At 42.0% G+C, this 25,772-nt stretch overlaps 1 protein-coding gene across 1 annotated transcript in view; it reads right to left on the minus strand.

Annotated features, from left to right (window-relative positions):
* The window catches only part of FBXO21 (F-box protein 21), a 39,185-nt gene that overhangs the window by 7,908 nt on the left and 5,505 nt on the right, over positions 1-25,772 (minus strand). Inside the window, exons 2-10 of the mRNA XM_051976101.1 lie at positions 24,563-24,698; positions 22,292-22,386; positions 16,534-16,655; positions 13,751-13,897; positions 12,738-12,871; positions 10,719-10,855; positions 8,432-8,608; positions 6,051-6,183; positions 1,743-1,933 (exon numbers count right to left, since the gene is read on the minus strand). Of these exons, the coding sequence (XP_051832061.1) occupies positions 1,743-1,933; positions 6,051-6,183; positions 8,432-8,608; positions 10,719-10,855; positions 12,738-12,871; positions 13,751-13,897; positions 16,534-16,655; positions 22,292-22,386; positions 24,563-24,698 (1,272 nt within the window). The remainder of the gene's footprint in view (positions 1-1,742; positions 1,934-6,050; positions 6,184-8,431; positions 8,609-10,718; positions 10,856-12,737; positions 12,872-13,750; positions 13,898-16,533; positions 16,656-22,291; positions 22,387-24,562; positions 24,699-25,772) is intronic.

The raw sequence follows: 25,772 nt of genomic DNA on the forward strand, positions 1-25,772 counted from the left end.
TGCAGGCTTAGAAATTCCCTCCCTTTCTGTTTCCTGTGTAGAAAAGGATTTCAGCATTATCTCTCTTGCTTTATATATATCCTCTCTCTTTCTACATATTATCATTTTATTTATTTTGACCAAAAAGAAGAATCCCAAAACAAAAAAACTCTCACTGATAACTCAAAAATTTAAAAAAACAAACAAACAAACAAAGTCTTGGGGAAAGGCATCCATGATATCATCTAAAGAAATACAAGATCAATGAACTTTACCTTGAAATTTAAGAGTCAATTCTGAAAACAAGAGGAAGACAGAGACAAACTAGGAGGAGGCAGTAAACAGCAGTAAAGAGTCCTTGAGGAATTATAAGGCAAAATTATAAAGGGGAGGGAGGCTTTCTTGTTAAATGCCCCTTAAGGAGAGCAGGCTTCATTGATTAATTTGAGAGACAGCCACACTTGCTTACAGTCTTGGTTGTGGGACAATGTCAAGGAGAAGAAGAAAGAGAAATATCCCGAGAAAGGTAAAGTAACAGCAAAACAAAGCAATTTGATTATTTGTTTAAAAAAGACAATGTAGGGTCACTCCTACAAACTGCTAACTGGGCAATCACTAACATTCATTTTTTCAGATTTAGATTGGCGCTAAGCCGACAGGGGGCTGTCTGGGAGCTGCCTGGCCTTTGACACCCACTGGGGATGTCACTTCATTCCCACAGCTCTGGGCAGCCTTGGTGGAGGGCCTTCTTTCCTGTGGGAGTTCCCTATAGAAGAGATGGGGCCTGCAAAGAGCCTAAATGTTGGCAGAGACAGAGAGACAGAGACAGACAGAGACACACACACAGAGAGACAGAGACAGAGAGACAGAGACAGACAGAGAGAGAGAAGAGAGACAGAGAGACAGAGACAGAGACACACACAGAGAGAGACAGAGACAGAGAGAAGAGAGAGAGAGAGACAGAGACAGAGAGAGTCAGACAGAGACACAGAGACAGACAGAGACAGAGAGAGAAAAAGACAGAGACAGAGAGAGAGAGACAGTCAGAGACAGAGAGACAGAGACACACACATACAGAAACAGACAGAGACAGAGAGAGAGAAAGACAGAGACAGAGAGAGAGAGACAGACAAAGACACACACACACACAGACAGAGACAGAGAGAGAGAGGAGAGAGAGAAAGAGAGAGAGAGAGACAGAGAGAATCAAACAGAGACACAGAGACAGAGAGAGAGAAAGACAGAGACAGAGACACACACATACAGAAACAGAGACAGAGAGAAAGACAGAGACAGAGAGAGACAGACAGAGAGACAGAGAGAGAGACAGAGACAGAGAGAGAGTCAGAGAGACAGAGACAGAGAGACAGAGAGAGAGACAGAGACAGACAGGGACAGAGACAGAGAGTCAGAGAGACAGAGACACACACACACAGAGAGACAGAGAGTCAGACAGAGAGTCAGACAGAGAGACAGAGACAGACAGGGACAGAGACAGAGAGAAAGCGAGAGAGACACAGAGAGAGAAAGTGTATGTGTGTAGGTAGGAAACCAAGGGCAGTGACACAGTGCACCCACCAGCTTCAGGACACCAAAACCAATGACTCCTTCAGGGATACCAGGGGTACAATTCTCCCTTCAGGGACTCAGTTGCTGCCCCTTCAGGGCACTTGGGGACCCTACAGAGGAGCCCAAGAGAATGCCCTCAGTCCTGGGTGGGAGAGGGAGAGGGGGAAGCGCCGGGCACAGGCCCGCCCACTCACCTCTTGTGTTTCATGATGAGACCGATGGAGTAGCAGACGTCGCGATGCTTCTCTTCAGACCGGTGCTTCACCTCCAGCCCAATCTCCTCCTTCTTGCGCTCTATGTGCTCCAAGGTGTGCTGCACCAAGTAGCCGACTGCCCCGTGCTGGGAAGGGTCCAAGGTCTGGATATGCTGCAGGATGTCCAATACCTTCAACAGTCAGAGAAGGGCAGGAATGGGTCAGAGGGTGCACCGGGGAATGTGGTACTGAGTGAGCCCGGGAACCGGGAGTGCGTCTGCGGAGGGCGGGAACACGGCACCACATGCGCACAACGAGGGCGGGAACACGGCACCGCACGTGCACAACGAGGGCGGGAACACTGCCCGAGGGCGGGAACACGGCACCACAAGCGCACAAGGGGGGGGAGGGGGGCGGGAACACTGCCCGAGGGCGGGAATTGGCACCGCATGCGCACAACAAGGGCGGGAACACTGCCCGAGGGCGGGAATTGGCACCGCATGCGCACAACAAGGGCGGGAACACTGCCTAAGGGCGGGAATAAGGCACCACATGCGCACAAGAAGGGCGGGAACACGGCACCGCACGTGCACAACAAGGGCGGGAACACTGCCCGAGGGCGGGAACACGGCACCACAAGCGCACAACGAGGGCGGGAACACTGCCCGAGGGCGGGAACACGGCACCACAAGCGCACAACGGGGACGGGAACACTGCCCGAGGGCGGGAATAAGGCACCGCATGCGCACAACGAGGGCGGGAACACTGCCTAAGGGCGGGAATAAGGCACCGCATGCGCACAACGAGGGCGGGAACACTGACCGAGGGCGGGAACTCGGCATCACATGCGCAAAATGAGCCGGGAATACTGCCCGAGGGTGGGAACACAGCACCGTGTGCGCACGGAGGGCACAACAAGAACACTGCCCGAGGGCGGGAACACGGCACCACATGCGCACAACGAGGGCGGGAACACTGCCCGAGGGCGGGAACACAGCACCGCATGCGCACTAGGGCAGGAGCCCCAGCGCGCCAGGACGGGTCAAGTGCCCGAAATTCCAGACTCCCCTGGTCCCACGCAAGCTGCGCCTCTATATTATGTTTTTCCTTTAAATGCACTGACTCTCCCTGACCCCATTGGGGTTTTCTTGGCAAAGCCGCTCTGCCATTTCCTTCTCCAGCTCGTTTGGCAGATGAGCGGACTGAGGCACATAATGGGGGGTGGGGGGAGGGGAAGCGACCTTCCCAGGCTCATCCAGCTAAGAAGTGTCTGAGGCTGGGTTTGAATTCCTGAGGCTATGGCGCTCTTAGCGCCCCCTAGTGTGGGCCAGGAGGCTTGTAAATGGAGCCACCAGATTCTCCAGGACCTGAGGTGGTTTTGAAATCAAATCCATTCATTGTGTGCAGAGAACCCTGATCCGGACTTAGTCTGCTGGCAACTAACCAGCGCGGCAGTGGTGGCACGGAGGACCTCTCTGGGCTCAGTTTCCCCATCTGTAAAATCCAAGCTTTGATCTCCACTGTCCCGCAGCTCACAGATTATGCCGACGTCTAGTTATAAACCGTCTTTTTTCCCAGCACACAGAGGAGCTGGGAGGTAGCACAGCTACCCCGGATGCTGGCTCCAACAAGGTGCAGGGGCCGCTGAAGGAGCCACCGAAAGGCTTCGGGGACAGCGCTCTGGACACTGTATTTGCAAGAACCACCAGACACACACCAGTCCGGAAAACCCGCTAGAGTTAAGCGCGATTCTGACAGTTCTCGCTATAGAAATTCTAAGAGAGCGAGGGGAAAAGGTCATCTCCGTCATTTAGAATACTGGCCGGGTTTTCCCCGGACATCATGTTCCCGTGTTAGATGAGGAGGCCCAGCTTGCTTAAAATGTGATGTGACTGAAACTAAGACTTCTAAAAGAAATGAACTTTGAAATGCTTTTCCTCTGTGAGCGAGGTGCTGTTAGTCACCGAGGCTCGTTGTTAGGCTCTAAGAATAGAGGGAGCTGGGGAGAATTACAGCGTAAAATGCAGGAAAGGTGACCAGGCCTTCCGAAGGCATGTCTGAGCTAGGTTTTCCATAGTGGCCGGTTTCAGAAGCTGGATTTGAACTCAGGTCATCCCGTGTCCAGCTCTGCCCACTGCATTCTTTGGCTGGCGGAAGGAGACCCAGAAAAGTCTGTTGTCAGAGGGAGCAAGAAATCAAATTCTTGATTTCCAGAGGTCTCCTCATCCTAAGGTTGGGTTCTATTTTGGAACTGTGGGCTAACTGTGGGCCCTGGACAAGTGATTTCACCTATGTCTGCCCTGTTTCTCATCTATAAAATGGGGAAAATAAGCATCTACCTCACAGGTTGTTATGAGGCTCAAATGAGAGGCCATTAAGGTGTGATAGCAATGTGAGCGATTCTTTTCCTCTGGCCAGGGTGAGTGCTCCCCTGGGACTCCATCCTAACTGAGGGGGAGCCCTTCCACTGTGTGTACCCATCTCCCTGCTCACCTTCACCCCCCCCCCCCACTGCCTCAGAGTCCAGACGCTCCCCATCTAAACCATCTCTGACCCAGAATGCCCTTACAATCCTCCTGGGAAGTGACCATCTAGAATCGGTTGAGAGATTTCCAAAGGGTAGCCCCTCCTCCAAGGAAGGCCATTGCTCCCTGTTCCTGCATCTCCTCCATACAATCCCCTAAGGGCAGGAAATCCCAAAGGGAACACACTGCCCTGCTGCCATCTGGCTCCCCTCCCCAACCTCCTTATTCTTGTTAGTGTGCCACCTTTCTTTCAGCTGTTTCCGAGCTTAGAAACAGTCAATTACACAAAACTTATCAACATGTAGAACCTCAGCATCTTCCCTCTCAGACTCCCATCACCCACCACACAATGCTGCTCTATCTTCTTCAGAGCAGTTTCTGCTCTTTCCCCTTCCTCTCTATCCCCTCAGTGACCATTTTCCGCCCCCTTCCGCAAGCCTTATCCCCTTCACCCCAATGATTACGCTCCAACTCATCTCCCTAATTTTGGTGACCAAAATCAAACCAATGAAGTTTGGGTACCAAAGCCCTTTTCATACTAAGCAAGGAAAAACTACTGAACGACAAAGTGAAAGGAAGATTCCCCCAACTGACATCCAATCGATTCATGCCAAAATGTGGGGAGCCTAGTGTATATCCCATTCCTACTGAGCACACTGACAACTTATCTCTGTGCATCAGGATTCTTAGTTCAGTTCTCAGTCAAATCCAAAGCAAGAAACAAATGCATATCCTGCAGAGGTCTCTTAAAAATTATATCCAGAATAAGGCTGTTGGTTGAGGAAAAACTAGAGCCAAAAGTCTACAACAAGTTTATAATATGGAAAATATGAGAGAAATAATTATTAATAACCAATGATTTGGGAGATCCAGAGTTCTCCTTTTTTCTAAAGTTCTGATTTCAAAAGTTCAGTCTCTTGAAGGACGGTACTGATGATTATTGGACAAATTTTGTTGTTTAGACTTCAAGCAAGTAGGGAAGCCATTGTGTTCTACTCAGTTTTGGGTGGGGATAAATTCTTTGAATAGATGCCCATGGATGTCCGTGTTCTGGGTGTAGGAATATTTCTGACGTGATATCCCTCCCAAACCTCATTGTAAGACAGTCCAGACTATCACTATAATATTCATTCTCTCATTAATTGTTATAACTAATCAGAGTGGATTGCCATCCTTGGGAACACCTCTCTTCCAATGGGTTTATATACTATGAGTCTGCCACCATGATTATCTTTGGTCTAAGTGACCATCCTTTAATTTAAATGCTGCATTATTAATAAAATGATTAAATTACTCATATATATGTATATATAAGTATTAAATTATATATCTTAAACTTTCTAAATGTTACAAATGTTAAAGTTTTCTTTATAAAACTGAATCTATTTCATTTCTAATGTGTCTACACATGATAAATTCTAGAATATATATATATTTTTTGTATTGAATAGGGGTATAGCTAAGGAGTATACATGGCAAACAAAAGTTGGGGACATTAGATTAAGATATAAAAGATGAAAATTTAGGAATGCCTTTTGGACGTTTAGCCAGTATTTGGATCAATAATTAGTTAAGTGGTATCTGTTACAAATGCTGATATTACAATAAGATACTAAATAAAGAATATGTATGTCCCTTCCTTATGTTCTCAATAAGGCTCCTCACTCCAGTGCAGAGATGCTGACATTTCTGCTCTAGCTCACCTCGTTGGCTACTTCACAAAAATGGCTGCTGGCACCCTTCCCTTAACCCCATCTTCCTACAGACCATTAGAGCCTTTTACCTTTTCTGGCCAAATTCCCAAATGGAAGTAGAGCCTGGCCTGGAGCAAAAGATGCTGTACGTGGTCTGGATACATGGCCAGATACAGATCCAAGGAGTCTCTTAAAAGCTGGTAAGACTGATCCGTGCTTTCCCTACCAGTAAGAGAAAAAGACACACCAAAAAATTATCTTTTAATCTTTGCATTCTCTTTCTTGCCATTTGTCTGGTGTTAGAAAATAAAGTCAATGTTTCCATTTTCTAAGGCATTCGTTATTAATAAAATGATTAAATTACCCACATATATGCATAAATAAGTATTAAATTATGTCTCAAACTTTTTAAATGTTACAAATGTTAAAGTTTTCTTTATAAAATTGAATCTATTTCATTTCTAATGTGTCTACATATGATAAACTCTAGAATATATTTCCTTTTGTATTGAATAGGAGTGTATATATATATATATATATATACGCACACACAAATATATATATGTATATATATATTTTTTTTTAAACTTTAGTTCTAATGGTCCTTTTCGGAGGATTTGTCCAACAAATGATTCCCTACTTTAGATAGGGGGAAGCTACAAAGCAAACAAACCTGGCACCTCATTTGTGGTCGGGGAGAAACCCAATGTTTGTGATGTGTGTGTCATGCAAGGCTATGAGACTCCTGGGGCTTAGCAAGTGCTCTAGACCTACAGTAGGCATTGAAAGGAAGAGGAAACTGAAAAGGGACAACTCATGCCTGTTTAGGGCTAACAACAATTATGGCCAATAGAAGAGAACCATTATTAAAGAGCAGCACATTTTCCAATTTTCTCTCTTTGGGCAAAACTCCTTATAAGGAAGCTTCTTTCAAAAGCAAAATGTCCACTTCCCCTTTGAATTACGTGAGGTGATTCTGACATACTTTTGATGGAGTCAGCAGACTCTCATCTTCTAATTAGTCTCCTACCTCCATCCTTCCTTCTATGAAGCTATCACTAGTAATTGTGTTCCTAAGATGCCCAGCTCTAACCATGTCACTCCATCTCTCAAAATCCTTCAGTGGTTCCCCAGTACTCAGAGCAGAGCTGCATCACCTTCTGTGAAGGGATTAAGGATCCTTTGAGCAGTCAGTTTAGGGAAGCCTGCTCAGAATCAGATTTGTAATGCATAAAATAAAGTATAAAGGAAACTAATGATGTGGAAATGCAGTTATCCAAATACTCTTTAAAAAAGAAACCCAAAACAAGTTCATGGATTCCAGGTTAAGAGCACCTGGGCTGGAGGATCCAATATTTGTACATTTAGTCTCTATGAAAAGGCCTCTCCTCCTCACCTCCATCACCTAAAACCCTTGTCATTCAAGGATCAGATCAAGTGCTACCTATTTTGGTGCTCTCTGGGATCCATCTAAGTGGTTCACACTCTCTCTGACCTGGATTTTCCTTGTACCCGACCCATGTCTATAGATGCTATGACTCCCTTGGATTGAATGTAAGCTCCTTGAGAGCACAGAACATCCCACTCTTTGTCTTTGTAATTCAAGCACAAAGCTTTGAGCATCGTTTACACTAGAATTACATTCTAAATGTGGAAACATTTGGGACTTGCTGTTGGACACGTAGCCCGTGTTTGGGCAAATTATTGGTTAAGGGGTATTTTTTTTATAAATGCTGAGATATAGTAATATGAAGACACATGGAAACATTTACATGTCAATTCAAAGATGACTGGGCAATGATGTAAAAGAACCCATCAGGCTTCCAGAGTAGGTTGGGCATCTAGCATCCCCCCATACTTTACATGCTCCTACTTGTAACTTTTATATTAACTCTAAGCAGATTGTTTTTTTTAGCTCTCCTAAGTGTACAGAGGGAAGGCATCTCATGGCAGACCTGTAGGGGGGGAAGAAATGGTGACCTTAAGGCCCATTTGTGTTTTTCTCCATCTATAAAAAGCCACAAGATGTAGAGGGCCGGACATTTTTGAAATATATTTGAAACAAGGATACTTACAACAGGGTGTTTACTCAATGTGATTGATGAGATAATGGTTCTCTAGTTTACATATACTTAGTACTCAGTATGGTGATGTAATGGTTCTACAGTTGACACTTGCTCAGTGATTGTACTAAGGTATATAAGGGCTGAGGACTTGAAATAAGCAGGCTCGAGAGAGACTCAAGTGAGAGTGTGCTCAAACTCGAGCTTAGACTCCAGACTCCAGAGAGATCCTCGAGAAAGCTAGCCTGGATACTATAACAAAAGAGTCTTGCTTCTTTAGGTCCCAGTGGGGTGGGACAGGTGAGCTATGTCCTAGGATTAGGGTTTCTACAGGGCGGAAAAACAGCCTCCGGGAATCATGAGAAGATCCACATTAGGCAGACTCACATCAGAAAACCAGAACTCACCGCTTTCCTAGGCTTAAGAGATTTCCCACCATTCGCTGCAGTACCTTCTTAGAACTAACAACTCCATAGAACTCTTCTGTCACATGGTGGCCAATCAGATATTCACATTCTTTCACCGTCAGCTGCTTTCCTCTCCCAAAGGCGTCTATGTAAATGTAGTCAAAAATATCTTGGCTCCTAGTAAAAAAGCCCAGAGAGCCCAAACTCAGGTTGGAACTGTACATTTGGATATTTAACATTTTTAAACAAGCTTCCCAAATCCCTGAGGCCACAAGCCCTATTTTCACTGGTGACACGGTATTTCCCCTCTGCAGAAATCTCAGACTATAATGACTTGACATTCAAGAACAGCAGGGAAAGTTACCCAGCTGCCAATGATCCTCGAGTTTGGAGCGACCTCTGGACGATAAGAAGCCCTCTCACTTCACTCAAGCTACGCAAGGAGTTCTTTCAATTTAGCCAAGCCCATTTAGCCAAGGATGGCAGTGTCCTCAACTGTCATGGGGAAAGTGGGAAAAGAAGAGAGTTTGGGGGGAAAGATAATGAGTTTAGTTTTGGACATAGTGAGAGTTCCCAGTGTGAGTTGTTTAATATTAAGTTGAAGATGTAAAACTGGAGGCCAGGCCAAAAGTTAGAGCTGGACAAACAGATCTGAGGATTCTCTGTACAGAGAGGATAATGGAATCCAACAGAGCTGGATGAGGTCATTGAGAGAAAGAGTAAAAAGGACCCAGGATGAAGCCTTTCAGGATACGGCTGGTTAGCGGTCAAGAACAGGGTGAAGATCCAGCAAAGGAAAACTGCAAAGCAGAGACAGGAAGGAAGGAGGAGAGCCAGGAGAGAAGAGTGTTGTAAAATCTTCGAGAGGAAAGAGTATCGAAGAGAAGAGGGAGAGTGGCTAGCTCCTCAAGATAAGGCAAGAGCAGGAGAAGGAGAAACGGGATGGAAACCATGGCTCAAAGGAGCCTCAGTTTCCCAGCCTGCACAGTTAGGAGGACAGGATGGATGGGAATTAGGAGACTGGCTAAGATGACCCTGGTGAGGGGATGCAGCATTCAGGGAAAACTGAAAGTACAATTTAATTAAAAAACAAACAACTTGTGCCAATTTTGCTTTGGAACTAAAGATGCTGCTATTGTTCACTCTTTGGTCTTCAAGAGGACTACTAATGTCAGGAGGGTGATGTTTTGACTTGCAAGTGAATTGGACTGAAGTGAGGCAGGGCTTGCCAGAGTCCCGGTCTCCCTTTCTTCTCCAGAGCCCTCGAGGTCCAGTGGCCACAGAACAGGAGCACTGGAGAAGGCCTGGATGCAGGAGGAGACCTTGGCCTTTCTAAGCTCAGGTCTTTGTCTGAAGCAATGGCCATTCAGTGATTAAAGGTAGGTAAGAAATGAGACAAAGAATCTCCTCTTTTTATCTAGTTAAAAAAAAAAAAATTAATCTAGGAGGGAAGGCCCCCAAAGCCTTACTTTATGTCCAAATTTCTGTCCAAAACAGAAACAACTGTTATTCACATTCACTCAGAGCCATTAAAACCAAAACAAAAGCAAGCTACACTTTGGGACCTATTATTGGCCAATCAGTGACAGTCAGAGTGATTTGGGTTTAAGGGCACAATCAAGTAGTTCTTTTTGAATTCCAATGGACTTTATCAAAGCTTGGTTTACCAGAGCTATATTTCAAGAAATCATGAATGAAAACTACTTGGGACAAAAGAGTTAATTGTCCCAGGCTTTTTGAAAAAAATGACAGGAGAAACAGATAAATAGGGGGGAAAAAATCTAGCCCCCAAATCCCAGTATAAGTGATCAAAATCACATGTAAGGATATGATTCTCCACATGGACAGAGGGAGGAGGAAGAGAAGAAAGAAGAGAAAGAACACATGAGGCGATAAAAGTCACAGAAATACTAACCCTGGCACTCTAAGCATGTTTTGGCCCACACATAAAGTGAGACGTCCTACTAGTCACAGCAGGGTGGTATAGTGGCTAGAGAGCTGGGCCTGGAATCAGTTCCAATCTGGCCTCAGGCAGCTACAAGCCATGTGGTCCTGGGAAAGTCATTGCCTGTATTACTTTCCTCATCTATAAAATGGGACAACAGCATCCTCCTTCCAGGGTTGTTATGAGGGTCAAATGAGAAAATGATTGTAAAGTACTTAGCACAGTGCCAGCACATAGTAAGCAATATATAAATTAAGCTATTTTATTGTTGCTGTTGTTATGGAAAAGATCTTGTAATGGAAGCAAGTCCTTAGGCACAATCATGATTTTCAAGTAACTTACCCTTCAATACCTTGACACCATCTTAGCAAGAAGTGACTAGGGAAATTGACTGGCTCCAGTCGGACTCCCAGCTGTCTGGCAATTGTTAAATAGAGCACAGAGAGACTAATTGGGATTCCTGTTCTTCGGCCCAAAACCTGAAAGAGAAAAAAAACAACACTAAGTACACAGGCTAATGGAGCTCAATATGTTAAAAAAAAAAAAATTAAGACTTAAAAAATAATGGAAGTTTTTTTTTCTTAAAAGAATTATTTCAAGGGAAAAAAATGAATAAAAATAGGAGTGAAGAAAGAAAAGTATTATGTATCTGAAAGTAGAGTATAACATAATAATGATCAAAATTACTCAATAAACACACAAAAACAGATGGAACAGATAGGTAGCAACTGAACACTCTAACCCAGGACTTATGTCCTATAAACTCAAAAATATAAACTCTTGGGAGGAAGAACAAATGCTATTTGACGAGAATTCTCTATACAGAGATGATAATGGAATCCAACAGATTTGAGATGAGAAAGGAGGAAAATAGTTTGGCATAAATCAGGTTTACATTAGCACCTTACACCATCTATCACAGCAAAGTCTGAATGAACCTACAAACTAAATATAAAAGCTCACATTATTAAAAATAAAAATTAAAGGAAGAAGGAAGTTTGTACCTTCCTTATGGTTGGGAAAAAATTCTTCAGATGACAAAAGTTAGGGGTGGTCATGTAAGAAAAACTGATTAATTTTTTATTAAATAAAATTCAAAACATTTTGAACAAACAAAATTAATGTAGTTAGAAAAGACAAACTATTTGGTGGGGGGAGATCTTTGGATCAAATTTCTAATAAAAACCTGATATTGAAGATATTTAGGGAACTGACACTAATATATAAAATTAGGAGTCATTCCCAATGAATGAACTGCCAGAGCATATCAAGCTTTTTTTTTTTTTTAATTCAACCTATCAACCACAGTAAAAAAATGCTCCAAATCACTAATAAGAAAGAAATACAAATCTAGACAACTCTGAGATTTCACATCATATCCATCAAACTAGTAGAGATAAAAACAGAAATTAGTGGTGGAGGGGGTCTGGGGAAATGGTCATACTAATATACACTTAATGGAGTTGTGAATTGATGTAACAATTCTGGTAAACATGTGTGACAAACACTGACCTCTTTTTACCATTTGATCCAGCAATCCTATTATTGGGTATTTATTCTAAGAAAGTCAAAGACAGAAAAGTCTTATATATGATAAATATTCATAGGAACACATTTTGATGTAGCAATAAATTAGAAACAAAATAGATTTCTTTCAATTGGGGAATGGATGAACAAATTATGCTATAAATGTAATGGATTATTATTGTGCCAGAGGAAATGATGAATGAGAAGAATTCAAAGAAACTCAAGCAGAAGCAAGAGATTAAAATGCATAATGATTACAATAATGTAAATTTAAGGAACATAAAGAGGAACTAAACTCTAAATACTTGTTTATAATTGTTTTTGCTCCCAAACAAAAAGAGAACAAAACATTCTTTCTCCTTCCCCCCATCTCTTGCCCCTTCTTTTGGTAGAGAGGTGAGGAAAATACTGGTGCAGAATAGCGTATATATTGTTGGATGACCAGGGACTGTATGAGTAGATTTTACATCCTGAAATGACAGTGCAGCAAAAACAAAAGGCAGCAATAAAATTCATTTTTTAAAAAAGTCACAAAGACATAAGATCAAGTCATTCAATGAATAGGAATTTACAAAAAGGCTGTAATGGCGGATATTGTCCTTGTGGTGCATTTAAAGTACCTGAGCTTAATCCTCTTGGTTTAAAGCTTTAACATTCTGATGCTGGCTTATTAGAACAGATGATTTACTCTACAAGGTAAGGAACTGTTTTCTGAGTTTTGGCCCATTGATGAGGCTTTTAAAAGTGAGAAACATATCTTCTCTTAAGACTCTGCAATGATGGTCAAGTCTTTTTGAGTTATGCTTTTCGCCAGTTCAGGACACGCTTCCTCACCTGATGGATATACAAATTCAGGGCATTGTAATAATCCATTCGGTTTCCTCGGTACTTGAGCTGATCATACAGGACACAATTGATGGCCTCGAGTACCTGGCTCTGGAGCTCACTTTCAGTTATCATAGCCCCACCTAACAAACACACAGAAGATCAAAATACATAGTTAACAAGGGAACAAACCGGAGAGTCTGATCAATGCTAGAAATGGTCAAGCAACTGCTGAAAGCAGATTTTTTGGAGAAGACAACTGACTCTCTTTTGTTCTGTATTTTCCAATGTGCTGTGACCCCTGCATGAACTGGACCAGTTACAGCAGCTGGTTCCCTTCAGCATCTTTTTTGCTCCCCTAATTGGCACAAAAAGACTTAAATTGCTAAAAAAAAAAAAAAAAAAAAAAAAAAAAAAAAAAAAAAAAGGACTTCAGCAGTCTCTGGAATGCCTCCCTCCTTTATCCAGCTTGATTTAGTGCAACTAGCTATACTAATAAGGATATAGCCCTTCCTCCATCTTCTGTGGCTTATGATATATAGTCTCCTAAGCAAGCACTTTTTTCTTTGTATAACCAGCTGTATCATAATGAGCAGCCATCTTTTTTCTTTGTGTCATGTAGTATAAAAATACTACAAACTCAACTGTGAATGACAAACATTCCCATCAACTGCTGGTTATTACACACAACTGCTAGGTGTGTAATAAAATGTAATAAAATCTCTATCTCTGATTTCCGCTGGTTTATTAGAATTAGCTGGTCAAATCGATAAGAAAATTAATACATACACAGTAACAGTAGGCACAGAACCCTGAAGAAGAGAAAAAAATGTGTGTATACACATATTTATTACCAAAGAAGATTTCTGATTAACTATTAAACCAATATGCATGTAGATATAAAAAACAACTTCAGACATTTTGATAATTCAGGAAGTTTTTTCTACAGTTTCCCAAAATAACCATAAACTCTTTGGTTTTCTTTTATAAAGCAAAACTGGAACTAGAAAACAATTCCACACCTGCCTTGAAGGCCAAGCTGGGGTGGCGACAGTTTTTCCCACGAAGGACTTTGCGAACTTGGTCTGTAATACTCTCAACTTGGGATTGGATATCTTTTAAGCAGATATCAGCAAGAGGATTGCAATACTGGTCAATTAACACAGCACCTGAAAGTGAATACAGAAGTGACGAATCAGAAGTTTGATCATAAAGCTAGTTTTATTCTAATTTCCTTATGTGCTAAGCAAGTTGCTGTATGCCATTAAGCATGTACCACTTTTCTGTATCTCCCCAACAGATATTTCCAATATTGAAGCCTATTTCTAATGGATTTAATCTGGGAATTTTTTTTTTTTTTTGCCCAATAGTATCTTGTTTTACCAATGTAATTCTCAACATTCATTTTTGTAAGACTTTGCATTCTAAAATCTTCTCCCTTTCTCTTTTCCCTCCCCCATCCTCAAGATAGCAAGCAATTCTGATATAAATATGTACAATCCTTTTAAACATTAATATGGGAACTTGTAAGAACTAGTGAATCCATGTCTGAAATATAACACAAATTCCTACAAACTGTTTCTCTCTGAAGATGACAAATGTTGGTAAAAGTGATAAAAAATAATTCATGACTCAGCTTATTGTTACTAAAGTAAAACCTGTCATCCACTTGGCTACTTCTCTTGCAAAATATAGTTCATCATCTTGATGAACTGAGAAATATTAACACAGTGTTTTACTGCAGAGAAGCTAAAAAATTTTGAGATACACCTTTTTCCAATATTGATGAAGAATTTTCACATAAAAATCAAATCAATAAGCATTTATGAAGTGTGTACTATGTGCCAAACATTTGTACACAAAGACTGAAACAAGAATGAACTGCCCAGTGAAGTCTTCAACCATATGGGATTAGATAGAGATTTCTGGTTAGAAGATATTTCTCTAATAAGTTTGCTGTTACTCAAAGTTCACTGTCATCAAGCCAGTTCCCTCTAGAAATATGGTGTACTAAGAAAAGAGCTATGATCCAAGCACGTGGGCTCCATGTCTACATCTGCTCCTGCATGAGTCATGACCCTTTTCTGTGATTCAAGTTCCCAAATGAAAGTTGCGATTGCATGATCTCAAGATCTCAATTTTCTGTGAAAGGGATCACCATTCTTGAACTTACCCAGGCCCTAAATTAGGATTGATTCTTCCATTTAACAAAGTATTTAGTACTTTCCAGTCAATTTTGTTGGTTTCTCCTTTGAAAGGTCTATAAAACCATTCCATTTCTCCCCATTCCCCCATTCTCACCCTAGTTTAGACTGTCATCATACCACATCTAGACTGTAATAACAACCTCTTTAATGGCTGGCTCTCTTACCTCCAGCCCACCTTGCACACTGCTCCCATGTAAATGGCCTCTTAAATATTGGACATCAGGGCATCAACAGTCTCAGAAAACTGTAATGGTTCCACTTTTTACTGAATCAAGACCCAGTTCCTCTGCTTGAATTTCAAGCCTCTTCAGGTCTGGCCTCCTCTTATTCATCCAACCACACTTCCTACCATTCTCCAACAAACTCCTTATGCTCTGGTTAGGGCATTCCCACCTTCAGGAGTATCCTTATATTACCCCTGATTCTTGGAAGGCCTTCTCTTCTCCTTATCCAAATCTTATTCATTTACCAAGGCTCAGCTTTCAGATCTTCCTGGAGTATCAGTTTTCCATGATTCTATCCTACACGTGCTCTTTTAATTTGTGCTATATAACAGGACAATGATTTATGTGTTTCTTAAATTGTTGTCATTTCATATGAATTCATTTTGTCTCTACAAAGAAATATAAACTGCTTAGGGTCAGGAACCATGTTTTATATTTTTGTCTCCAAAGCACCTGGGCACGCTGGGCATGTAGTAGGTGCTCAACTACTGACTGGGTATATAATGAAACATATAAATTTCTGTGGGCTTTTTGAATGGGAGTAAAACCCTCAGTGTTTCATGTGACAAGAGGGGATACGTATCACCAGTAAGGGTGAAGAATAAAACTTTTTGTTAAATAAAAAAAGCACATCCAAAATTTTCATTAAATCTCACTTTCCTCTGCCCCATTACAACAGTATGGGAGGGGGTACATATTCCCCCAGTAGACTGTAAGCTACTTGAGGGCAAGATCTGTGTTGTTTTTCATCTCTGTATCACTCATAGCAGGTGCTCACAAACATTTGTTGACCTAAATGAGAATGAACACTACTTTAAACAAAATGAAGCCCAACTATATGGATGGAACGTAGGAGGAAGAAAGTCCTTGTTTTCATTATCATGACCTGTGCTATTATCCACTGCCAACTTGTCCATGTTCTTTGGTCAGCCTCTTTGGTTTCCTCCAGGTCTGGCACAGCATAATATTTCTGACTGATAGTAAGCAGCAGCCTGATTTACTTTTACTTAAGTAAAAGAATAGCTGAAAATATCTGTGAAAACACAAAAGCAGGATCCCCAGGGAGCACTCAATAAGCACTGTGGTTCTGAGCGTCTGCTCCACGTGAAGCACAGTGTCAGTCGTCTATCTTCACTAACACGCCATCTGGGCAACATTTTTACACGATCATACAATTTCTGCTCGGGCCTTATCCTTGTATCGTCATTACTCTGGGGCCAAATGGGTGAGGAGAAAATGAAATCACTCATTAAAAGGCCTATTAGGAAGAAAGCAGGCAGGCAAACAGAGACCAGTTTTTTGGTAGTGAAATTTTAAAGTTGGCAACAATTCTGGTGTAAAATTCTTTGAAATTATGAAGCCCCTTAAACACACCTTCTAGAAATGATTCATGGTCCTCAGGCCGCTGAAGAAATGCCTTCAGATTCTTCAAGATCTTTTGTTGTCGTAGGAAATAAAGAATTTTCTTGGCATAATATTTCCAGGTCAAAGCTTTCCTAAGGAACCAAGTTCATAAAGAAGTAGGCCTGAATTATTTTTAAAGACTCATTTAAAGACATTTCTTAGTAACCTTATCATAACAAATGGGAGGCACAGCTATTTCATTTTAAGCACACCAAGTTTTAGGTGCTATTTGGTACATGCAGAAAAGTCTCAGGAAAATCACTGTGCAATCATTACTATTTTGTGTAGTTAGCTAATTGTTGCTATGCCCTCATTCATGATCTTCTTACACTCCATGGTACGGTAAGGGCAGAGATAAGTATTAGCCGTGGCTATATTTCTTACATTTACAGGATGGCACATATTAAATCAGTCAGGCAAGGAAGCATAAATTACAAATTTCGCAGCTTTCAGATTCGTCTGCCTGCCTGAGGTCTTCTTTGAGAAAAGGGGATGAAAAATAGAGACTGAACATGAGAAGGGCATTGGAGGAGCAGCTCTAAAGGCTGGTACGGGGCTGTGCCAGAGCTTTTTGTGCCACTGCTCTATGGATAATGCATGCTATCTGCTGGCATGTGGGCCTCACCTTAGGCAAACCCTTTGCCTTAAAAAACTCCCTAAATGCAGATATGGAAATCTGCAGATCACAAAAAGCACAGCAACAACTCTGAAAGGAACTCTGTGAAATATTTCACTGCACTGAATCCATATCCACTTAGCCAAATCAACTCCACCTCTTGCTATTATTTCCCAGATCAGGGAGAAATAAGCAAAGAAGTAAATGGGGTCAGTGTCCTTCTATGATGTGGGATCTGGGGCTCTTCTCTCATCCCCTGTGATTAGAAATAGAAAGCAGAGAATGATTTCTTTTTATAACTAATTATCCTATATTCTTTAGGTCCAAGACATATAAACTGATTTTTGTTTTCAGGTCTCTACAACTTTGTCTGTGATAGCACTTTTTACTTTAAAGAGAAACCAGGATAGAAATAGAAGTATAATCTCTGTTTTCAATTAAGATCTAGACTAATAACATCTTCACAATTTTCCATATTATATTCCATTATTGGACATCTGAATGTGTGCCCATGTCAAATGTCAAAATTGCTTTTCAAAAGCAGAGGTTCTGTGAACTTAAAAAAAAAAAAAAACTTTTTTGATAAACTATTTGATGATTCTTTGGCAATTCCAGGACATTATTCTGAACATAATTCATAGGTTTTACCTGATTGTCCAAGAGACCCAGGATCCAAATGAGGTTGGTTAAAAATCCCTCTGTAAAGGGAAATCCTAAATATATTTCTTCCCTTATCAGCAAAATCCCAGCATCTCAACAGTAAAAAATCTTTTCATAAATACTTTGAAGCATGTGATCCACTCATTCTTTTAGACATCCTGAAAATGAATCTTTAAAATGGAAAACTATTTCCAAAATAGTATGAGAAATGGTGATGAAAGTTTTTTCTCCTCCCTCTTAGTCAAGTGTCTCCATAAAGCAGATGGGCCACCCCTCGGCAAATATGGCACTTGGAACTTACTGAACCAAAATAAAAGCTTGACCGCTGTTACCCTACAAAAATTCCCCAGAGCAGTCAAATCAGGGAACATAACAGATGTTCCAAAGGCCAGGTAAAAATGAATTAAAAATTTTTAATAATTTATAATACAATTTTTTGAGAGTCAGAAGTACAAAAAAGTGACCTGGAATTGTATTCTGGCTCTGACACCATGTGACTAGGGATAGTCATTTAAACCTTCCCGATCCAGTTTTCTTATTTGTAAAATGAAGACAATTAAAATTAAGTTATTAAAATAAAAACTAAAACTAAAAAATAGGGATTTGTTGTAAGGAAGGTGCTTTTTATATTTTGAAAAAATGGGAGTTACTATGATCATATTAAACTCCCCTAACATAGTGAATGTATGATTCAAGACATGACATTTCAGGAAAATATATTGAGGTATGCTTTAATTTTATCAATCTTTCAGATATAAAAACTAAAGCAGGAACTTGCCCAAAGATGTCAAATGGTAATTTACCTATAAAATTGGTCACAAGATCCATCAATACCAAAGAACCAGGTGTTAGCTGCCTTCTGGCAAAGGAAACTTTGCTGTGATTTAGACAGAGTGTATGATATTAGTCTTTTTGTTGTGGTCAAATAAAAACCTATCTACTATCTTAGGGCAGGCTGACCCCCTACCATCCTTCAAGAGGAAGTAAAAGGTTTCTAGAAATGCACCCACCCTTTCCGGGTAATTAGGGAACTGAATGAAGTATTTCTTAAACAAAATGAAAGAACAGCTTCACAAACATTCAATGAACAATGCAGGGCCAAGCTTCACAAGGGCACATATGGACAATGCAGGGCCAAGGAACAGTAACATGAAACAATGACAACATAATAATAACATAAAGGAAAACAGTACTGAAAGACACCTAGACTCTGATCAATGGAATCACCAATCTTGGTTCCAAAAGACTGAGCCCAAGACACCTTTTCCCTCCTCTCTGCAAAATGAAATGCTGTCACAGGTGGCTAATGTGTTGGTTTTACTTAAGTTTGTTTTGTTGCACAAGAGGCAATATTGACTGGGAGATGGGAGGATGGGAAGAGAAAAAGAGTTTTAGAGAAGTAATAATGATTTTTAAAAGTCAGTAAAATATTTTTTTAAGGGGCTTCAAGATAAAAACAAAAGAAAAAAAAAATTAGAGACAGAAGGAAATCTTAGCATGATACTGAAAAGGAAAGTGAAGAAAGACCAGGAAGACACCAGGAGCTAAGTAGCTGGTCTGAGCTTGAGGCCTTGGAGGGAGCAGCTGCTTGGGCATAGAAGGATGCCCACGCAGCATTAAAAGCCAGAACCCTCAGGAAGAAAGAATCGGAGGAAGAAGAGGAGAAGTGGCAGCTGATGTCTGCCTGGTGAGGGGCACCCAAAGCCAGCACTAAGGAAGCTCTTCTGGATCCCATGGCATGGAGTCAGGATGAGACTGAGAACCTTCTGAGACCCCACCTGAAAATCACTGCCCAAGACCATTAATCAGAGTAGAGGAGGATGATAATGGGGATGGGAAGGAGGGAGAACCGCTCAACTCTTACTGTTCCACTTTCCTCGCCAAGGGAAACAATCCTAAAATCTGAAGCTTCAGAGCCCAAACCTGGACCCTCAAGGTGACAGAATGAGCTCAAAGGGAATATCTGGTGGGGGCTGATAGCGAGGCAGCCAAACCACAGTGCAAGGGGCTGCAATGGCAGAACCATTATCAGTGACCTGTGGAGACTATGGAGCACAAGAGAGAAGCAGAAGAAATGGAGGAGAAATTTCACAAAAGGTACCCTGGGAAACTATAGGCCAGTGAGCTTGCCTTTGATTCCTGACCAAATTCTAAATGACTAATGGATGACTTGTCAATATCTTTCAAAGAAAGGCGTGATCATTAAAAACAAGCACAGTTCACTGACAATATGTGTTGCCAGAAAGACTTTGCTTCCTTGTTGGGAGGTAATTAGACTGAAAGAGGAACATTAAAGGTATGATTTATTTTTATCTCGGCAAACTTCCCATATTAATTTTGAGGGTATGATGGAGCTATGAGGGCTTGATGTTATTGGTAAGGCTAAGGAAACGAGCATACTCAAAGAGTGGGCCTTGATAGCTGTCTGACAATGTGGATGGAAGTCTCTAGTGCGGCTAGATCTGTGCTTGGTCTTGTGAGGTTTGACATTTTTATCAAAGCCTTAGAAGAAGTCACAGATGGCAAACCTCAAATTAGCAAAGGTAGAAAGCTGGGAAGGAAAGGTAACACAATAGATGGATACAAAAAGTCTCAATTGGCTAGGAAGACAGACAAAATGCAACAAGATTAAATTTAATAAAAATATAGATATAAAACTATAAATATAAACTATAGATATACTTAGCTTAAAAATTAGTTTCCAAAATACTGGGAATGGCATGGTTAAATGGGCAAAAATCTGGGACTTCAATGGGCTGCAATTTCAACAAGTCCCCAAGGCTAGAACTTGATTTTCTAACAAAATTCTGAAATGGTGATAGCTCTATCTTACTCTGCCTGGTTGTACCAGTAATATTGTATTTGATTTTGGAAAACACAGTGTAATAAGAGACTGACTGGTGGGCACCCAGTGGGTGACCAGGGTAGGGTTCAGCCAGGCCACACTCTGAATAGAACTGGAGATAGTTAACTTGGAAAAGAAAAGAATTGGGGAGAACAGAATTATAGAATCTAGAAGAAACATAAATACTAAGGACTGATGAAAAGTGAGAAAATTCTTGCAGCCCGCTGGAGCACAAGAGCTGGAGTTGGGTGGAGATGCAAATGATGAAAAAGCGATCAGCACAAAAGGGAACCACAGCATGGAAGAATAATTCACACCACTCACTCCCAAAGTTTCTGTGGCTCTCTCTTACCACTAGGATAAAATACATAGCCTAGAAAGCTAGACCACTCCACTCTGGTTCCCCCTTTCCTTTACAGACCTATTCCATATCTCTCCCTTTCATGCACTTTGTGGTCTGGCCTCCTGGCTGTTTCCCGATCCCTGTTGGAGCCCAGACTACCTGGGCCTCTTACCTCTACCTCTTAAGAGTCCTGCCAGGGCTCCCCATTGTGGCCACCTGCTGGGATGTCTTTCCTGATCTCAGCCATTGGCGCCCTCATCTTTCTGAATCTCCCCTGTGCGGCTGCTCTGAGGGTCACATCGTGGTCTAAGTTACAAACTTCCTGAGGGCAACAGAGCATCTTATTTTATCTCTGCTCCCAGGGCCCAAGCACGCACTTAATGGACATCCACTGAACTGAACTGGAGTTGAGGGGGTACTATGGAGGAGTACACTTGTTCTATCTGCAACCAGAGCCAAACCAGATGGAGCGGATGCAGCCAAGAGGCAGGTTAGGCTGCACAGCATCCTGACACCTGGGGTCCCCAAAAGGAAAGTGGGCTGCCTCCCCTTCCTGCAAACCAGCTAGTGAGTGCTGACTGGCCGCTTGTTGGGGATGGGATCCAGATGTAGGGCAGATTAAGTAGACTCTCGGGTCTCTTCTGACTGTGATTTTACTTTTTTTCTAAAGAGGCAAAAGTGACTTGTCCTGTAATGGGCTGAGGCTTGAGTTGATGCACTGAGGTCCCAAGCACATGAGGCTAAATAGTAATTGGACCATACTTTATTAATATGTAAGCTTGGAGAAAGAATGGCCCCCACCCACTCTTTGTGCAAGTCCTGATGTGTTGTACAGGAAATGACGATTTTGGTGGGTGGAGGCAGGGGAGTGGAAAAGGAAGGGGAGGAGAGACTTTTGGGACTGCCATTGCCACAGTTGGCTCCACGGTTGGCTCAGCTCGGCTCACGTCGCTCTCTCTTAGCTGGCTTCCTGTCGCAACTGCCTATATTTGCTATCGCAATCTTTCTTGCCTATATTTGCTATAGCAATCTTTATTCACCTTTTCACTTCAATAAATATTGAAGATTTTTCCCTTAACCTGAATTCCTGACTCCGGCTGACTTTAAATACGCGGTCATTACACTGTCCGGGATCACCCAGCAAGTTAACTGAGGCCACATCTGAACTCAGTTCTTGTTGATTCCAAGGCCCATGCTCTATCCACTGGGCCACCCAGCTGCCCCCTTCCCCCTGTAAATGAAAAGAGCCATTCCACTGACTCACCTTCCTTCCATATTAAGAATGGACATCAGTTCATCCTCAAAAAAGTGTCCTGGGCACCCAAGGTCCTCAATGTCACTGAAGCCGTTACAAGGGACCTAGGAAAGGGAACAGAAGCAGACAAGTGGGACTGAACCACTATCTGATTTGGGCATTTACACACAAATCCAAGTTTCTTTTACTTAAAAACAAAGCTGCCTCACTTTTACTAACATGGGTAAGACTGCCATGGTGATTTTCGAGTTATGCATCTGCTGCCAAGATGGCCCAGGATTCTGGGCCTCGCGCTGATGTGGAAGTTAATCTTGGTCTCAAAGGGAAGTCAAGATTTATTTTAGAGAATTGTTAAAGAGGGTCCCCCAAGACTGGGACTTATAGCACCTGGCAAGATGTGCTCTTCAGAATTCTTTTTAAAATCGGAAAGAAAATAAAGGTCAATCTTGGGGAAAACAAAACACCGAGAATGTGACTGGACCAGGAGCGTTAGCCAAATTAGGAACCAGCCCTAAGCAACACCCAAGCTGTGAGTTCACTCACCTTAAATACAACAGGACTGAGCAAAGGGGTTTGAGGACATAAGAGAATGCTGAGCTATAACAACAGGATGCTGTGTACCCCCGGCACAGCCATCTGCCTGCAGAGAGGGAAATCTTCTGCTCAAATAGTCAATGAGATTTCATTCGACACATTTAATGACACAGTAACATTTATAAGGTCCTGGGCTGAGCATTTTTACAATACTGGGAATAAAATGAGATTGTAAAAGTAGAAATCTTTTTTTTTTCCCTCAGGGAAAGTTCTAGTCAAATTGATTTTGTGTGCAAACTATATGCTCTTAATATTACATTACATAATAACTGAGTTACATTATAGAAACAATCAATTTTGTGCAATTCTAGATACAACTCAGTGAGATGTTTGCCATCCATAAAACAACTCCCTTAATTTTATTTTCTCTTTCAGACCTTGATAAGAATCAATTTTTGAGGAACTCCCAGTGTGAGATCTCATTCTTCCCATGCAGCTTGCAACCCAATGGTCGCTTGGAAAATCCTACAGAAATTTCCCAAGACTCAGTATGTGAAGAGATTTGACCACTGTCATAGAGCTAGCAGCAGGCAGGATTGAAACCTAGATTTTCTCATCTTTAAGACCCGTCAGCCAATATCCACTATGATAAATGTCTTCATTAAGAATCTTGAAAACATCCCAATTTACTATGGCCATCACCAATACAAATTCAAACTCAGAAAAAAAAAAGAAGCTGGGTAACAATAAAGTTACAAAGTTACAAAGAGTATAAAATTAAACAAACCTTTCCAACCCTCAAATGAATATCTCTTTGAAAATGTTTCTAAATGAATGAGGGACAAACCTACAGAGAAAAGATGTTAGGGAAAGGGATGTAGGGGAAATTTAAAGAATGAAAAAACAAACGTTATCAACACAAAATTACTTTTTAAGAAGATATATGCATAAAATATGAATACATTCAATTATACATACAAGAATATATATGCACATATATGTACACATATACACATACATATACACACAGACACATATTTTTTAATAGTTGGCTAAGTTATCTGGTAACCTGAGAAACTAAAAAATCCTCCAAAATGGCACTGAATTCTGGGAGGAAGGTAAGGGCCCTGCTTTATGCCACCTGCTTAGACTACATCTACAATACTGTCTTCAATGAAGAGTCTGAAGATGAAGCCACATGAGGCACAGGAAATGGGGAGCTAGGCCCAAAGGAGGTGTAGAGGAAGAGAAAAGAGAGCCATTTTTAAAAGTCTATAGGGAAAAGGGACTGGGCTCCAGAGACTTCTTCAACAAGAAAGTATTTAAGCTAATAATATTTTCTCTTTTCACTGGAACATTCAACAATCAGAAGAGGAAAAAGTGCTATCTCTACTATGAGATATTTATTGTCCTTTGATCTACTTGAACTAAAGCTAATGGTTTTCACTGTCAATTAATGGTGTCTACTTTTTTTTTATTTTACATAAATGAAAATAAAGAGGTATCTTTATTAAAAAAAAAAAAAAAAAGCCAAGGATCCCAAGAAGTTGGAGGCAAATTTAGTTCTGTCTCAAAACACCCGGGTGGGGCATCCTGGAAGGCAGTGGGCTTCCCTCCCCACCCCAGGAGGTCTCTCCACAGACTGGCTAGGTTTCCCCTTGGGATGCTCAGATGGCATGAGGAGCTGCTGGAGGCCGAGGCAGCCCCACCCAGGTCCCCTCGGAGGTGGGGACATAAGATCCTTACGTGCTCAGAAAAGAATCGCTTAGAGAAGGAGGCCACCATCCTCCGGGCTTCCAAGCCTGCGCTCTGCCGAGCTTTGTACTCCTCCAGCCAGTTCACGCCTTCCGTGTGACTGTAGTACTTCAGGAGGGAGGGCCACCTACAAAAGAAAGATAGGCTCTCAGAGGCTGCCTCAGGAGGCTGGGAAGTTCCAGGGCACTTGCAGCCTGGGCTGGGAGCTAAGAGAGCAGCAGATAAAGCAGTCATTTATAGGACAATCCTTTGTTTTCCCCCCCAACCAGGGCCTGCTACTTCAAAGAGGAAAGTGGTTCTATTAGCCGTCAATAAACATTTATTAAGCACTTTCAGATACCTTGCAAATCTGTGGGGCTACAAAAAGAGGCAAAAGACAGTCCCTGTCTTCAAAGAATATACAATCTAACAGGGAGAGAAGAAACAAATATACACAAACAAGCCCTATATAAGGATAAATGGGAAATAATTAACAGAGGGAAGGAATTAAGAGGGGTCTGGGAAGTTCTCTTATAAAAGGTAACATTTGGGTTGGTACTTAAGTACATCAGCGAAGTCCATAGTCAGAAAAAAGGAGAGAGGGTTCCAGGCCTGGGAAACAGCCAGAGAAAATTCCCAGAGCTGAGAGATGGAAGGTCTTGTCTGAGGAACAGTCAGGAGGCCAGTGTTGCTGGGTTGGAGAGTACATGTTGGGCAGTAAGAAGGTTGGGAAGGTGGGAGGAGGCAGGATATGAGGGGCTTTGAACACCAAACAGAGCATTTTGTGTTTGATCCTAGGGGCCATAGGGAGCCACGGGGGGAGGGGGTGGAAGAGAGAGAGGGAGAGAGAGAAAGGAGAAGAGAGACAAAGGGAGAGAGGGAAAGAGGGAAAGGAGAGGAGAGAGCAAGAGGGAGAGGGAGAAGAGGGAGAAGAGGGAGAGAGAGAGAGGGAGGGAGGGAGGGAGGGAGGGAGGAAAAAAGAGTTGGGGGGAGAAAGGGAAAGAGGGAAAGAAGGGGAGGGAGGGAGGAAAGGAAGGGGAGGCAGAGGGACAGACACAGAGACAAAGATAAAGTATATGTGTGTGTGTGTGTGTGTGTGTGTGTGTGTGCGCGCGCGTGTGTGTGATGTAATTAGGCTTACTCGTCAGGAAAATCATTGGAGGCAGGCAGACTGAGCAGCAGGCTGGTGCCGTGGTCCTGGTATGAGGTAATGAAAGCCTAT

This window comes from Antechinus flavipes, chromosome 1 (assembly GCF_016432865.1).
Source record: "Antechinus flavipes isolate AdamAnt ecotype Samford, QLD, Australia chromosome 1, AdamAnt_v2, whole genome shotgun sequence".
Taxonomy (NCBI): Eukaryota; Metazoa; Chordata; class Mammalia; order Dasyuromorphia; family Dasyuridae; genus Antechinus; species Antechinus flavipes.